This window comes from Hyla sarda, chromosome 12 (genome assembly GCF_029499605.1).
Source record: "Hyla sarda isolate aHylSar1 chromosome 12, aHylSar1.hap1, whole genome shotgun sequence".
NCBI lineage: Eukaryota > Metazoa > Chordata > Amphibia > Anura > Hylidae > Hyla > Hyla sarda.
The window spans coordinates 32,524,781-32,542,873 of record NC_079200.1 but is presented as its reverse complement, the minus strand read 5'-3'; the positions used below and the strand labels follow the sequence as shown (position 1 = coordinate 32,542,873).

Sequence of the window (18,093 nt, the reverse complement as noted above, 5' to 3'; positions counted from 1 at the left end):
CTACGTTACATAGTACTGAACAGTACATTGCAATCTAGCACTGCAGTCCTCCATAGGGGACCTTAAAAATTGTAAAATAAATTTTAAAAAAAGTTAACAAAAGTATAAAAGCCCCCCTCAATAAAATGTTAAACTCCCCCCCTCTTTCCCATATATGTAAAAACAAAAACAACATGTAGTATTACTGCGGTGGAAGTGTTTTCAAAAACTTTGAAATCCCCCTCCCCCAATAAAAATGTAACATGTCCTTTTTTCCCATTTTACCCCCATAAAGTGTAAAAAAAAAACATCATACACATATTTGGTATTTGCCGCATGCGTAAATGTCCGAACTATTAAAATATAATGTTATTGATCCCATTACGGTGTACAGCGTGGAACATTGAAAAAAAAAAAAAGCAAAATTGCTGCTTTTTGTCACATTAAGAAAAATTATAAAAAAAGTTTTATATACACAGATGTGGTATCAATAAAAAGTACAGATCATGGCGCAAACAAATGAGCCCTCATACCGCCGCTTATACGGAAAAATGAAAAAGTTAAGTTGTCAAAATAGAAGGATTTTTACACGTACTAATTTAGTTAAAAAAAATTTTAAACACAACAATACAAAAGTATATAATCATGGGTAACATTTAATCGTATTGTCCCACAGAATTAAAGAACACACGTCATGTTTACCGTAAATTGTACGGCATGAAAACGAAACCTTCCAAAATTTGCTAAATAGTGGTTTCTTTTTAATTCCCCACACAAATACGTATTTTTTTGGTTGCCACCGTACATTATATGGTAAAATTAGTCGATGTCATTACGCAGGACAACTGGTCGCGCGCGCAAAAACAAGCCCTCATACTAGTCTGTGGATGAAAATATAAAAGAGTTACGATTTTAGAAGACGAGGAGGAAAAAAACGAAATGCAAAAATAAAATTGGCCTGGTCCTTAAGGTCAAAATGAGCTTGGTCCTTAAGGGGTTAAATAAAAAAATTTTTGGGGTTGGATCTGACGAGTACGCTTAAATTCTTTTAAAACAAAGTACGGTACATTAGAAAGATTTTTTTTATTTACCATAAGGAGTGCAATAGCAAAAAAATTTAATGAGTGCCCATTTAAGGGGTTAAAGAATCTGTAACTACAGAAATTGAAGCGACAATGTTGCCTCCAAACAACGGTGGTAAGTGTGCAGATTGGGCAAGACCTGGCATCCCGTAAAGTGGGCACAATTGTCCTTGTTGCGCATGGGCAACCAATCAAAACTCAGCTTTCGTTTTCTAAGATTGCCTAGTAAAAATGTAATTGGTTGCTAGGGGGCGACAAGTCTGTGGCCGCCCTTTATAACAGAAAAAGATATGAACCTAGGTCAGTGTTTGCCAACCAGTGTGACTCCAGTTGTTGTACTATTACTAGTAGTTTTGCAGCAGCTGGAGGCACATTGGTTGGGAAACACTGACCTAAGCTTAAATGACACAAGCATCAATGAAGTCTTAGGATGATGTCACCGGGGTCACCCATGTGGGGGTCACAGTGCCCGCTGAAATTACGGACAACTCAGCGACCCGGCAACCCTTGACCCCGTCCCCGTCAAACCGTACCCCACGTGTGCCCAACACCGGTCACGTGCTCCAGTTCTTACCCAGCTCCCGGCAGCTCCTCTCACCAAGGACGCCGCCATTGTTCCGGAAGTGAAGGTGGCGCGTTGCCTTCTGGGAGCTCTGCGGCGGTTTCCTAGCAACGAAAAGGACGCGCATGGAAGTGTAGAAAACGTCTACTTGTATATAGAACTCCGTGTTAACATGGCAGGAGGTGAGTGTGACAGTGACTACAGGACATCTGAGGTGTCGTTACATTGTGTTATACTGGGATGCTTTATATAACATGGCAGGAGGTGACAGTGACTACAGGACATCTGAGGTGTCGTTACATTGTGTTATACTGGGATGCTTTATATAACATGGCAGGAGGTGACAGTGACTACAGGACATCTGAGGTGTTGTTACACTGTGTTATACTGGGATGCTTTATATAACATGGCAGGAGGTGACAGTGACTACAGGACATCTGAGGTGTCGTTACATTGTGTTATACTGGGATGCTTTATATAATACATGGCAGGAGGTGACAGTGACTACAGGACATCTGAGGTGTCGTTACATTGTGTTATACTGGGATGCTTTATATAACATGGCAGGAGGTGACAGTGACTACAGGACATCTGAGGTGTCGTTACATTGTGTTATACTGGGATGCTTTATATAATACATGGCAGGAGGTGACAGTGACTACAGGACATCTGAGGGGTCGTTACATTGTGTTATACTGGGATGCTTTATATAACATGGCAGGAGGTGACAGTGACTACAGGACATCTGAGGGGTCGTTACCCTGTGTTATACTGGGATGCTTTATATAATATGGCAGGAGGTGACAGTGACTACAGGACATCTGAGGTGTCGTTACATTGTGTTATACTGGGATGCTTTATATTATACATGGCAGGAGGTGACAGTGACTACAGAACATCTGAGGGGTCGTTACATTGTGTTATACTGGGATGCTTTATATAATACATGGTAGGAGGTGACAGTGACTACAGGACATCTGAGGGGTCGTTACATTGTGTTATACTGGGATGCTTTCTATAATACATGGCAGGAGGTGACAGTGACTACAGGACATCTGAGGTGTCGTTACACTGTGTTATACTGGGATGCTTTATATAACATGGCAGGAGGTGACAGTGACTACAGGACATCTGAGGTGTCGTTACATTGTGTTATACTGGGATGCTTTATATAACATGGCAGGAGGTGACAGTGACTACAGGACATCTGAGGTGTCGTTACACTGTGTTATACTGGGATGCTTTATATAATACATGGCAGGAGGTGACAGTGACTACAGGACATCTGAGGTGTCGTTACATTGTGTTATACTGGGATGCTTTATATAATATGGCAGGAGGTGACAGTGACTACAGGACATCTGAGGTGTCGTTACATTGTGTTATACTGGGATGCTTTATATAACATGGCAGGAGGTGACAGTGACTACAGGACATCTGAGGTGTCGTTACATTGTGTTATACTGGGATGCTTTATATAATACATGGCAGGAGGTGACAGTGACTACAGGACATCTGAGGTGTCGTTACATTGTGTTATACTGGGATGCTTTATATAATATGGCAGGAGGTGACAGTGACTACAGGACATCTGAGGGGTCGTTACATTGTGTTATACTGGGATGCTTTATATAATACATGGCAGGAGGTGACAGTGACTACAGGACATCTGAGGTGTCGTTACATTGTGTTATACTGGGATGCTTTATATAATACATGGCAGGAGGTGACAGTGACTACAGGACATCTGAGGTGTCGTTACATTGTGTTATACTGGGATGCTTTATATAATATGGCAGGAGGTGACAGTGACTACAGGACATCTGAGGTGTCGTTACATTGTGTTATACTGGGATACTTTATATTATACATGGCAGGAGGTGACAGTGACTACAGGACATCTGAGGTGTCGTTACATTGTGTTATACTGGGATGCTTTATATAATATGGCAGGAGGTGACAGTGACTACAGGACATCTGAGGTGTCGTTACATTGTGTTATACTGGGATACTTTATATTATACATGGCAGGAGGTGACAGTGACTACAGGACATCTGAGGTGTCGTTACATTGTGTTATACTGGGATGCTTTATATAATACATGGCAGGAGGTGACAGTGACTACAGGACATCTGAGGTGTCGTTACTTTGTGTTATACTGGGATGCTTTATATAATACATGGCAGGAGGTGACAGTGACTACAGGACATCTGAGGTGTCGTTACATTGTGTTATACTGGGATGCTTTATATAACATGGCAGGAGGTGACAGTGACTACAGGACATCTGAGGTGTCGTTACATTGTGTTATACTGGGATGCTTTATATAACATGGCAGGAGGTGACAGTGACTACAGGACATTTGAGGTGTTGTTACATTGTGTTATACTGGGATGCTTTATATAATACATGGCAGGAGGTGACAGTGACTACAGGACATCTGAGGTGTTGTTACATTGTGTTATACTGGGATGCTTTATATTATACATGGCAGGAGGTGACAGTGACTACAGGACATCTGAGGTGTCGTTACATTGTGTTATACTGGGATGCTTTATATAATATGGCAGGAGGTGACTGACTACAGGACATCTGAGGGGTCGTTACACTGTGTTATACTGGGATGCTTTATATAATACATGGCAGGAGGTGACAGTGACTACAGGACATCTGAGGTGTCGTTACATTGTGTTATACTGTGATGCTTTATATAATATGGCAAGAGGTGACAGTGACTACAGGACATCTGAGGGGTTGTTACATTGTGTTATACTGGGATGCTTTATATAATATGGCAGGAGGTGACAGTGACTACAGGACATCTGAGGTGTTGTTACACTGTGTTATACTGGGATGCTTTATATTATACATGGCAGGAGGTGACAGTGACTACAGGACATCTGAGGTGTCGTTACATTGTGTTATACTCGGATGCTTTATATAATACATGGCAGGAGGTGACAGTGACTACAGGACATCTGAGGTGTCGTTACATTGTGTTATACTGGGATGCTTTATATAATACATGGCAGGAGGTGACAGTGACTACAGGACATCTGAGGTGTCGTTACACTGTGTTATACTGGGATGCTTTATATTATACATGGCAGGAGGTGACAGTGACTACAGGACATCTGAGGTGTCGTTACATTGTGTTATACTGGGATGCTTTATATAATACATGGCAGGAGGTGACAGTGACTACAGGACATCTAAGGTGTCGTTACATTGTGTTATACTGGGATGCTTTATATTATACATGGCAGGAGGTGACAGTGACTACAGGACATCTGAGGTGTCGTTACATTGTGTTATACTGGGATGCTTTATATAATACATGGCAGGAGGTGACAGTGACTACAGGACATCTGAGGTGTCGTTACACTGTGTTATACTGGGATGCTTTATATTATACATGGCAGGAGGTGACAGTGACTACAGGACATCTGAGGTGTCGTTACATTGTGTTATACTGGGATGCTTTATATAATACATGGCAGGAGGTGACAGTGACTACAGGACATCTGAGGTGTCGTTACATTGTGTTATACTGGGATGCTTTATATTATACATGGCAGGAGGTGACAGTGACTACAGGATATCTGAGGTGTCGTTACATTGTGTTATACTGGGATGCTTTATTACAGGGGACAGAGAGGACGAGGACTCCATACTGAGTGTTATAGTGAGGAGGAACCTGGAGCCGTCTGCACATGGTGAAACACAGGAGAGGGGGTAAGTATTACCAGTTCTATCCATAGTAGTTATATCATGTATTCTCATTATATAATTTTCCAATATACTTTCTGTAATAATTCCTCACAGTCCAAATGCACAAAATGTTCAAAACCATCTCTTATCTCAATCTAGGGCCCTTCCATCAATAAACAGGGAAAGAATGGAGACTCCAGCTGGTTCAGTCCCATAAAACGTGTCCTTAATAGACCATCTCAAAACCATATCCACTCAGCTACAACAAATATAAACTATCCCGCTTCTTCCTGCTCATTCTATCGATTGTCAGGGATCTGTACAGAAATGGCCAAATAATAATCAGCTGAGGTCCAATAAATATGTTAGTGGAGAACTTATTATAATTCCCATATACTGTATATAAATGGGACTGTTTACTGTTTGCTCTGATTTTACCTTTGTTGATTACTGTTGATTGATTTACAGATTTTTGGGTGATTTATATTTTCTAGTATTATCATATGTATTCATTAAAAGTTATATTTTAACCTCTTAACAACCATTGAGGTGTTCACAAATCAATGTGCCGTTAAAGGGGTATTCCAGGATTTTTTTTATTTGACTATGCTACAGGGGCTGTAAAGTGTAGTTCATAATATAGTGTCTGTACCCGTGTTTCATGGTGATCTCGCAATTCTTTTGGGATTTTTACCTCAAGGTTTATTTTTAACACCATACAAAATGACTGTGGCCTTAGGTTTTCCCGGTTGCAGTGCAGCCCGAGACATTACATCACTAGTCAGGTTTTCAGAGGGAGCCTGTCTTTGCTTCAATGGGTGGAGCGACCGCTTGGGGGGGCGATAATTCTGCAGTGAATTGTAGGTTTGCAACAGCTGGAGGCACCTTGGTCAGAAAACACTTATCTATCGCGTAACGCCAGGCCCCCCCCCACCCCCATAGACTTGCATTGAGGTGGCATGGCCGTGACGTCACGAGCCTCCAACTCTGCACCCGACGCTCCAAAGGAACGCCGGGTGCAGCAGGGAGATTGCAGGGGTCCCCAGCAGCGGGACCCCCACAATCAGACATCTTATCTCCTATCCTTTGGATAGGGGATAAGATGTCTAGGGGCCGAGTACCCCTTTAAAGAATAAAAGAACTGAATCAGACAATCGATGAACTATAGCATTTTAATAGAGATCACGTGACTATTACCCAGAATTATTCTTATTATTTTGTGCAAAGCAAATTTATTGTATTTATTGCTGTCTTGATCATGTGATTAGAGATGAGCGAACTTACAGTAAATTCGATTCGTCACGAACTTCTCGGCTCGGCAGTTGATGTCTTTTCCTGCATAAATCAGTTCAGCTTTCAGGTGCTCCGGTGGACTGGAGACTCTTTCCTAGGACTGTATCCACCTTTTCCAGCCCACCAGCGCACCTGAAGGCTGAACTAATTTACGCAGGATAAGTCATCAACTGCCGAGCCGAGAAGTTCGTGACGAATCAAATTTACTGTAAGTTCGCTCATCTCTACATGTGATGCTCACACAGCTGTATGGCGCCTTATAGTTACAGTACAGAATTGAGTATGTATGTAATCATCACATGCCCGGGGCAGATATTCATCGCCATATGGTGACCCTGTGGTGTTAGCTTTTTTTTTAATTATTTTTATTTTTTGTATTTTCCCTAATTCAGCTCTCACAGCAAAGACCTCCAAAAGACTCAGGATCAAGCAGGGCGCATGGAACTCAGGTAAAACAATTAGGTTTATTACCCACAATGCAACGCGTTTCGCGGTTAACCGCTTCATCAGGCGTTTTAGTGAAGAATTCAGCTCTGGCCTGTATACATTAGTAGATTTCTATTGAGTTTCTCGTGTATTCATCCCTACCCCATAGGTCTCGGGCATTGCTCCATCTACACACTGTGAGACTGGACCGAGAAGGGATCACAGTGCTGAAGAATCTGGAGATGGTGAAGGAGGTGAAGAACCTGTACCTGCAAGAGGTAACCTGATCCCTGCTCCGAGCAACAATACACAAGAGGGAACCTTACCTGTTATCTGCTCTAGGGTGGATCCTGCTATGACTTCACATCCAGACGTATTTCTGTTTTCTTTTGTTCTGACACCCACTTGGTTTAGCTGCAGATAACATAAAGAGTATTCAGCATGGCTGCCAGCATACAAGTCATGGCCTGTCTCGTAGGAGGATACCAGCCTATTCTACAGCCTATGTTAGTGTTTCCCAACCAGGGTGCCTCCAGCTGTTGCAAAACTACAACTCCCAGCATGCCCGGACAGCCGAAGGCTGTCCGGGCATGCTAGGAGTTGTAGTTTTGCAACAGCTGGAGGCACCCTGGTTGGGAAACATTGGCCTTTGTAATGTGATCATTGTGATTTTAACCTAAGAGATACTGTGTTAGTAGTCTCCTCATCCTTTATGCTATGTGCTAGAGATGAGCGAACTTACAGTAAATTCGATTCGTCACGAACTTCTCGGCTCGGCAGTTGATCACTTTTCCTGCATAAATTAGTTCAGCTTTCAGGTGCTCCCGTGGGATGGAAAAGGTGGATACAGTCCTAGGAGACTCTTTCCTAGGACTGTATCCACCTTTTCCAGCCCACCGGAGCACCGGAAAGCTGAACTAATTTATGCAGGAAAAGTCAGCAACCGCCGAGCCGAGAAGTTCGTGACGAATCAAATTTACTGTAAGTTCGCTCATCTCTACTATGTGCTTTTTGGCTTTTTTCTGTGTAGAGAACATAGCTATATAATTCATTTACTGGTATGCTTAGTTTATATGGGTTCTCCGGTGGAAAACATATTATTATTTTTTTTTTTTTTTAAATCAACTGATTTGTAAATGACTTCTATTAAAAATCTTTATCCCTCCAGTACTTTTTAGCAGCTGTATGCTACAGAGGAAATTCTTTTCTTTTTGAATTTCTTTTTTTGTCTCGTCCACAGTGCTCTCTGCTGACACCTGATGCCCGTATCAGGAACTTGTCCAGAGCAGGAGAAAATCCTCATAGCAAACCTATGCTGCTCTGGACAGTTCCTGACACAGACAGAGTTGTCAGCAGAGAGCACTGTGGTCAAGACAAAAAAGAAATTCAAAAAGCAAAGAATTTCCTCTGTAGCATACAGCTGCTAATAAGTACTGGAACGATAAAGATTTTTTTAATAGAAGTAATTTAAAAATCTGTAACACTGCAGCCAACCCGGGCCCTCCGCAGCCTGGCTGGGGGCTGTCCCTGCCATCTCTCAGTGTTGTACCGCAGCGCTGAGGGATGGCAGGGATGGCTCCTGCACATCTCCCAGCCCGTCTGCAGGAGTCCCGGGTGGCTGCAGAGTGATGCCAGCCCAGGCTCCTTTTAACATATAACGGAACCGAAGAGTTTTAATCCCTACTGTAAGATTTCCCGCCGGGTCCAGTGATTGGCTGCTCGGTCCCAGCCAATCAGGGGACCCAGCGGGGGAATGTGAAATTACATTAGGGACTCCAAAAACTCAGCGGCGCCGAGGTATGTTAAAGGAGCCCGGGCTGGCATCACTCTGCAGCCGCCTGGGCTCCATCTGATTCTATTCCCGCCTCCCTCACTAAATGATGGGGGCACTGATTTACATCCCCCCCTTTTCTCCTACCTGCCCGCGCCGCACATCTCCCACCCGCTACAAGACTACATCTCCCAGCATGCCGTCACTGTAAGGGCATGCTGGGATTTGTAGTCTTGCAACAGGTAGCAGACTGATGGGAGATGTGTGGAGCGGGCGGGTAGGAGACAAGGTGGGAATGTAAATCAGAGTGATCCCTGATCAGGTAGTCAGAAAAGCAGAAACATAAGCGAGGTTCAAGCTGCTGTAGATTCCTGGAGCTTTTTAATCCGATGCGCCCAGATCTGCGACAGTCACAGTTGATAAATCAGGGTGCACTGGAAAGTGAAAAAAACGTCTACGTGAGCAAGATGTCAAAATGAGCGGTGGGATGTAAACAAATAAGCGGAGTTGCGCCAAAGTTGCGCCAAATATACGGGAAAGTAAGCTCTACAAACTTTGATAAATCTGGGCCATACTGTATATCACAGACTTTAGCTATTACTATGTAATGGGTTTATGGGGTGGTATACAAGGCATAACTTACCATGTGATCATCAGTTTTGCATATTTTTTTTTTTAGAATCAAATAAAGAAGATTGAAAATCTAGATGTTCTGCAGAATCTGCGGTGAGTGTCCACAGCAGCTTATAGAAATAATCTGCTTACAGCACAGTACAGTATTACATAAGTATTGCTCCCCACTAGGAGAGCGAACTTACAGTAAATTCGATTCGTCACGGACTTCTCGGCTCGGCAGTTGATGTCTTTTCCTGCATAAATGAGTTCAGCTTTCAGGTGCTCCGGTGGGCTGGAAAAGGTGGATACAGTCCTAGGAAAGAGTCTCCTAGGACTGTATCCACCTTTTCCAGCCCATCGGAGCACCGGAAAGCTGAACTAATTTATGCAGGAAAAGACATCAACTGCCGAGCCGAGAAGTTCGTGACGAATCAAATTTACTGTAAGTTCGCTCATCTCTACTCCCCACAAACCTGCCAGCGCCTGACTATTTCCAGGTCCGAATCTATCGAAACTTTTTTTTTTTAAAGTAGTATTACAAGGCAGAATTTTTAAAATACCGCCTTCTACCATATCAGCAATTGTATAGCTGTTGTTGCGATTGACAGTATCTGATCTCTAGTAACTGATCGCCAGCATCTTTATCCACATTGGTACAAGATGGATGGTAGGAGTTGCGAGCCTAAAACTAGTGTATCACTACACTGAAACTGTCAAAGTCTTGTACCCTCTAGATCAGTTTCCTAGCCAGTGTTTCTTAAAGGGGTACTCCACTGAAAAACATTTTTTTATTATCAACTGGTGCCAGAAAGTTAAACATATTTGTATTTTACTTCTATTAAAAAAAAATCTTAATCCTTCCAGTACTTATCAGCTGCTGTTATGATCCACAGGAAGTTCTTTTCTTTTTTTGAATTTCCTTTCTGTCTGACCACAGTGCTCTCTGCTGACACCTCTGTCCATTTTAGGAACTGTCCAGAGCAGGAGAGGTTTTCTATGGGGATTTGCTCCTACTCTGTACAATTCCTAAAATGCACAGAGGTGTCAGCAGAGAGCACTGTGGTCAGACAGAAAGGAAATTCAAAAAGAAAGAACTTTCTGGGATTATACAGCAGCTGATAAGTACTGGAAGGATTAAGATTTTTCTAACAGAAGTAATTTACAAATCTGTTTAACTTTCTGGCACCAGTTAATAAAAAATAAATAAAGAAAAAAAGTTTTCCAGTGGAGTATCCAGGAAAACACTTTTTTTATATATATCAACTGGCTCCAGAAAGTTAAACTGATTTGTAAATTACTTCTAAAAAAAAATCGTAATCCTTTCAGTACTTATGAGCTGCTGAAGTTGAGTTGTTCTTTTCTGTCTAAGTGCTCTCTGATGACACGTGTCTCGGGAAACGCCCAGTTTAGAAGCAAATCCACATAGCAAACTTCTTCTACTCTGTGCAGTTCCCGAGACAGGTGTCATCAGAGAGCACTTAGACAGAAAAGAACAACTCTACTTTAGCAGCTCATAAGTACTGAAAGGATTAAGATTTTTTTAATAGAAGTCATTTACAAATCAGTTTAACTTTCTGGAGCCAGTTGATATATAAAAAAAAGTGTTTTCCTGGATAACCCCTTTAAAGGGATACTCCACTGGAAAACTTTTTTTTTTTTAATTAACTGGTGCCAGAAAGTTAAACAGATTTGTAAATTACGTCTATTAAAAAAAATCGTAATCCTTTCAGGACTTATGAGCTGCTGAAGTTGAGTTGTTATTTTCTTTCTAAGTGCTCTCTGATGACATGTGTCTCGGGAACCACCCAGTTTAGAAGCAAATCCCCATAGCAAACCTCTTCTACTCTGTGCAGTTCCCGAGACAAGCAGAGATGTCAGCAGAGAGCACTGTTGCCAGACAGAAAACAATAACTCAACTTCAACAGCTGATAACTATTGGAAGGATTAAGATTTTTTTAATAGAAGTAATTTACAAATCTGTTTGACTTTCTGGCACCAGTTGATTTAAAAAAAAAGTTTTCCAGTGGAGTATCCCTTTAAGCGATGGCAAAACTACAACTCCCAGCATGACCAGACAGCCTTCGGCTGTCTGGTCATGCTGGGAGTTGTAGTTTTGCCACAATTGGAGGCACCCTGGTTGGGAATTACTAATAATTGACTTATTTTAAGCCCCCTTGTCTCCAAGGTTCCTTAGTCTTTCTTGGAACAGAGTGGAGGAAATCCAAAACCTCCGATGTCTGAAAAATCTGCAGTTCCTGGACATATCCCACAATTTGATCAAAAATCTTGATGCAAGTAAGTCATGAGATCCATCTGGACCTGAAATGTCAACAACAGACTGTAAATTGCAACTACACGTGTGACTAGTTTTTCATTTAGTGGTTTGTTTCCCTATACAGGTGAATTACCCCCGAGTCTTCTCATCTTGGATCTTACTGGAAACCCGTGCACTAAGGCAACAAACTACAGGTGAGACATCTGAATCCATAAGCTTCCAGTATAGGCTATGTGGCGCCAGACTTGAGATGTACATATCCTTAGGCTATGTTCACACGGCGGAATGTCCAAAACAAAACATGGCGGCGCTAGGACCGCTCGCAAATGCGCTGTCTGATTTCCGAACAAAATCCGCAAAAACAGGTTCAGTGTTTTGGCTGACTTCGGAATCAGGATTTCCACGGCAGATTGTTGCTGCCGCGGAAATTCTGGCGTGTGAACAGAGCAGCAGAGTCCCATTGAAAACCCATTGAATGCATGTGCAGAAGATTTATGCGGAATTCTGCACAGACATCCTGATGTGTAAACATAGCCTTAAAGGGGTACTCCGCTGCTCAGCATTGGGAACAAACTGTTCCGAACACTGGAGCTGGCGACGTCATAGCCCCGCCCCCTCATGACATCACGCTCCACCCCCTCAATGCAAGTCTATGGGAGGGGGCGTGACAGCCGTGGCGTCATGAGGGGGCGGGCTATGACGTTACGGGCTCCCAGCCTCGGCTCCAGCGTTCAGAACAGTTTGTTCCAAATGCTGAGCAGCGGAGTACCCCTTTAAGCCTTAAAGGGGTACTTCAGTGGTAAACAATTTTTTTATTTTTTATTAAATCAACTGGTGCCAGAAAGTTAAACAGATTTGTAAATGACTTCTATTTAAAAATCTTAATCCTTCCAGTACTTATCAGCTGCTGTATACTACAGAGGAAGTTGTGTATTTCTTTCCAGTCTGACCACAGTGCTCTCTGCTGACACCTCTGTCCATGTCAGGAACTGTCCGGAGCAGGAGAGGTTTGCTATGGGGATTTTCTTGTACTCTGGACAGTTCCTGACTGCACTGTGGTCAGTAGAGATGAGCGAACTTACAGTAAATTCGATTCGTCAAGAACTTCTCGGCTCGGCAGTTGAGGACTTATCCTGCATACATGAGTTCAGCTTTCAGGTGCTCCCGTGGGCTGGAAAAGGTGGATACAGTCCTAGAAGACTCTTTCCTAGGACTGTATCCACCTTTTTCAGCCCACGGGAGCACCTGAAAGCTGAACTAATTTATGCAGGATAAGTAATCAACTGCCGAGCCGAGAAGTTCGTGACGAATCGAATTTACTGTAAGTTCGCTCCTCTCTAGTGGTCAGACTGAAAAGAAATTCAAAAAGAAAAGAACTTCCTGTGGAGCACACAGCAGCTGATAAGTACTTGAAGGATTAAGATTTTTATATAGAAGTAATTTACAAATCTGCTAAACTTGCTGGCACCAGTTGATTTTAGAATTTTCTCTTTCCACCCCTTACCCCTTTTAAGGGGATTTCCATTTTTTTATTTATTTATTTATTTTTTTTAAGTAGTTTTTTTTTTTTTTTTTTGTTATATAAGACCGCACTACTCTTGTCTATGGGTTGTGTCTGGTAATACAGCTCAGCTTCAATCACTTGAATAACTATACAAAAGGAGAAAACAACAACAGGGGCGCTCACTGGTGTAGTATGTCAGGAGAAGTTTACCCACCACCACACCTATTGTGCTGTACTAACCTTATCTGTGCTGTATGACCTGCACTACTCCAGTCACATATGATACATAGTTTACATGCACAGTGTGCTGCTCAAGGACCCCGTCCACGTTCCCTGGGGTGCCGATAAGGACCTGGGTTTATAAAGAAATATAAGATCGGGTCTTGGACGAGCACTGCTGTCTGATCTCATACAAAAAGTTCTTACTTTTCGTTGTTTTAGTACATATAAAAGTGGACGCATGCACCTTCCTCAGGTCCAATAACAGTCACTAAAATAAATAAATACATTTCTTATATATTTATTTATTTTAGTGACTGTTAGGGTGCAGTCACACACCACGTTGTTGCAATACAGTTCCCGTATCAGGTTTTTGATGAAAAACAGATTCCTCAAAACCTGACTAAACTGTACAGTGACCCCCCCCCCCCCCCCCCCAACCTACGATGGCCCCGACATACGATAATTTCAACATGCGATGGCCTTTCAGAGGCAGCATCAACATACGATGCTTTTGTATGTCGGGGCCATCGCATAAACGGCTATCCGGCAGCGCAGACTGCTTCAGCTGCCACCGGATAGCCGTTTACGGTGCCCCGTGTGGTCCGCTGACGATCACTTACCTGTCCTCGGGGCTCCGGCGCGTCCTCTTCGAGATCCCCTCCATCGTCGTCGCTTTCCATCGATGTCATCACGTCGCTGCGCACGCCGTCCCGTCATCCATTAGGAGCGCCGTGCGTAGCGACGTGATGGCGGCGACGGAGAATGCGGTTGCTGGGGAAGCAGAGGCCTTGCCGGAGCGGCGGGGACACCTCAGGGACGCGGCGACAGTGATGGGCGGCGACATCCCGGGCAGCGGTGACGAGCGGTGACGGTCCGGAGGGGCGGGGACAGTTGAGTACAACTTTCTCTAACAGTGGTCTACAACCTGCGGACCTCCAGATGTTGCAAAACTACAACACCCAGCATGCCCGGACAGCCAACGGCTGTCCGGGCATGCTGGGTGTTGTAGTTTTGCAACATCTGGAGGTCCGCAGGTTGTAGACCACTGTCCTATACTTTACATTGCACGGATCCCTCAACATACGATGGTTTCAACAAACGATGATCCATTTGGAACGGATTACCATTGTATGTTGGGGGACCACTGTATCAAAAAGTGTGTACAAATTTTAACCCATATAAGGTTGAAAACCGTATACGGTTTGAAAAATGATGTCCGGTTGCATCTGTTTTTTAAGAAAAAAACGTACACGTTTTTAACTTTTCACTCCATTTTCAATAAAGTTTCACTTGTTTGATTGAAATTACAAGAAAAAAAACTGCGCAAAGTCAAAAACCGTATGGTGAAAACCTGATGGAACCGTACGCACATACAGTTCTGTATGGTTCCCATTGACTCCCATGTTTAAAGAAAAAACGTATACGGTTTAAAGGGGTATTCCAGGAAAAAAACTTTTTTTATATATATCAATTGGCCCCAGAAAGTTAAACAGATTTGTAAATTACTTTTATTAAAAAATCTTAATCCTTTCAGTACTTATGAGCTTCTGAAGTTAAGGTTGTTCTTTTCTGTCTAAGTGCTCTCTGATGACACCTGTCTCGGGAAATGCCCAGTTTAGAAGCAAATTCCCATAGCAAACCTCTTCTAAACTGGGCGGTTCCCGAGACACGTGTCATCAGAGAGCACTTAGACAGAAAAGAACAACCTTAACTTCAGAAGGTCATAAGTACTGAAAGGATTAAGATTTTTTAATAGAAGTAATTTACAAATCTGTTTAACTTTCTGGAGCCAGTTGATATATTAAAAAAAGTATTTTCCTGGAATACCCCTTTAATACAGTTTTTCACCCGGACCAAAAAACGTGGTAGACTACAGTTTTGGGTATGGGGTAAAAAACTGGACAAGACCGTATGAGATGCAAAACGGACTAAACCGGAGGATGCGTTTGACATACGGTTTACAATGTTAAGTCAATGCATACAGTTTTCTATACAGTTCTGTACAGTTTTTAACTTGAAACCGTATACGGGAACTGTATAGCAAAAACGTGGTGTGCAGGCACCCTTATTGGACCCGAGGAAGGTGCATGCTCCAAAACGCGTTATCCCCTTTTATACCGAATAAACAACAGTAAAGTCTGTTGCAACTGTGGTGGCGAAGAGCTTTTTGTGTGAATGCAGACAGCAGTGCTAGTCCAAGACCTGTTCTTTTATTTTCTTATAAACCCACCTGAAGAACTATAAGCTCCAATACTAGATTCAGCCTATGGATAAGATTGGTTCTGTTGCTGGAAATAAGCAGACTCTTTCTCTAATCCTGGGCAGCCCCTTAAAGGGGTTCTCTGGTGCTTACACATCTTTTCCCCTATCCAAATGATAGGGGATAAGATGCCTGATCGCAGGAGTCCCGCAGCTGGGGAACCCCCGGGATCATGCACGCGGCACCCCGTTTGTAATCAGTCCCCGGAGCGTGTTCGCTCCGGGACTGATTACAGGCGACCACCGGGCCAGCGGCGTGTGACATCATGCCTCCGCCCCTCAATGCAAGCCTACGGGAGGGGGCGTGACAGCTATCACGCCCCCTCCCGTAGGCTTTCATTGAGGGGCGGAGGCGTGACGTCACACGCCGCCGGCCCGGTGGTCTCCTGTAATCAGTCCCGGAGCGAACACACTCCGGGGACTGATTACAAACGGGGTGCCGCGTGCATGATCCCGGGGGTTCCCCAGCGGCGGGACTCCCGCGATCAGGCATCTTATCCCCTATCCTTTGGATAGGGGAAAAGATGTGTAAGAACCGGAGAACCCCTTTAAAAAGATAACACTTCCCACAATGTATACCGTTCATGTTACTTTGTAAACTTATATTCATTCTCCTTTGTGGCATATGGTCACACTATGGAATCTTGTTGGAGATTCCGAGGGCGGCCTGCACCGACTGAACCAGACATTGCCGGTCTACATAGACGGCGCGGTATATTACGCAAAAGAATTCCAGTTTTCGGAAAGCTCTGCCACTGAAATTCTGTAGTATGCACTGCGCAGTGGAATCCCATTGACAGCAGTGGGACTCTACTGCACCAGAATGTTCGTAGTGTGATCATATCCTTATAGAGTTTGGTTGTGACAGTTACTTCCCGGTTGTCACCATCATAAAACATTATGGGGGGGTATTTATCAATTTTGCCTGTTGACAGTTTCTTTTTACCCTTTTTTTTTTCACTTTCGTTTTCGTGGACACGCACCAAATTTATCACCAAATTTGGTGCAAGTTGTTAGTAATTTTGGCTCAAATGTTGAAATCAGCTGTTCACAGCGCCTTTTACACCGAACTTACTCCCACAGAGGACGCGTATTTTACCCCTTGTGCAGCCATTTCGGGAGTCCCTCCTGCAGTATATCAGCAAGCGACATGAGTTATTTTCTTTTGTGTGGTTTAAAGTCACCATGTGAAATGGATTTTATTTTCAACTTGAGTATTTTTTTTTTGGTTACTTTAGTGCAGTGGTCTTCAACCTGCGGACCTCCAGATGTGGCAAAACTACAATTCCCAGCATGCCCGGACAGCCAACGGCTGTCCGGGCATGTTGGGAGTTGTAGTTTTTGCAACATCTGGAGGTCCGCAGGTTGAAGACCACTGCTTTATATAATACATGGCAGGAGGTGACAGTGACTACAGGACATCTGAGGTGTCGTTACATTGTGTTATACTGGGATGCTTTATATAACATGGCAGGAGGTGACTGACTACAGGACATCTGAGGTGTCGTTACACTGTGTTATACTGGGATGCTTTATATTATACATGGCAGGAGGTGACAGTGACTACAGGACATCTGAGGTGTCGTTACATTGTGTTATACTGGGATGCTTTATATAATACATGGCAGGAGGTGACAGTGACTACAGGACATCTGAGGTGTCGTTACATTGTGTTATACTGGGATGCTTTATATAACATGGCAGGAGGTGACTGACTACAGGACATCTGAGGTGTCGTTACACTGTGTTATACTGGGATGCTTTATATTATACATGGCAGGAGGTGACAGTGACTACAGGACATCTGAGGTGTCGTTACATTGTGTTATACTGGGATGCTTTATATTATACATGGCAGGAGGTGACAGTGACTACAGGACATCTGAGGGGTCGTTACATTGTGTTATACTGGGATGCTTTATATAACATTGCAGGAGGTGACTGACTACAGGACATCTGAGGTGTCGTTACACTGTGTTATACTGGGATGCTTTATATAACATGGCAGGAGGTGACAGTGACTACAGGACATCTGAGGTGTCGTTACATTGTGTTATACTGGGATGCTTTATATAACATGGCAGGAGGTGACAGTGACTACAGGACATCTGAGGTGTCGTTACATTGTGTTATACTGGGATGCTTTATATAACATGGCAGGAGGTGACTGACTACAGGACATCTGAGGTGTCGTTACACTGTGTTATACTGGGATGCTTTATATAATATGGCAGGAGGTGACAGTGACTACAGGACATCTGAGGTGTCGTTACACTGTGTTATACTGGGATGCTTTATATAATATGGCAGGAGGTGACTGAGTGTGGGAGTTGTAGTTTTGCAACATCTGGAGGTCCGCAGATTGGAGACCACTGCTTTAGTGCTTATCTTTC

General features: G+C 43.3%; 1 protein-coding gene across 1 annotated transcript in view; it reads left to right on the top strand.

The window, feature by feature from the left end:
• The first annotated feature begins 1,325 nt into the window (after positions 1–1,325).
• LRRC46 (leucine rich repeat containing 46) overlaps positions 1,326–18,093 on the top strand; it is an 18,372-nt gene continuing 1,604 nt past the window's right edge. Inside the window, exons 1-7 of the mRNA XM_056548265.1 lie at positions 1,326–1,805; positions 5,272–5,359; positions 7,021–7,077; positions 7,224–7,332; positions 9,505–9,551; positions 11,626–11,735; positions 11,840–11,909. Of these exons, the coding sequence (XP_056404240.1) occupies positions 1,796–1,805; positions 5,272–5,359; positions 7,021–7,077; positions 7,224–7,332; positions 9,505–9,551; positions 11,626–11,735; positions 11,840–11,909 (491 nt within the window). The 5' untranslated portion in view covers positions 1,326–1,795. The remainder of the gene's footprint in view (positions 1,806–5,271; positions 5,360–7,020; positions 7,078–7,223; positions 7,333–9,504; positions 9,552–11,625; positions 11,736–11,839; positions 11,910–18,093) is intronic.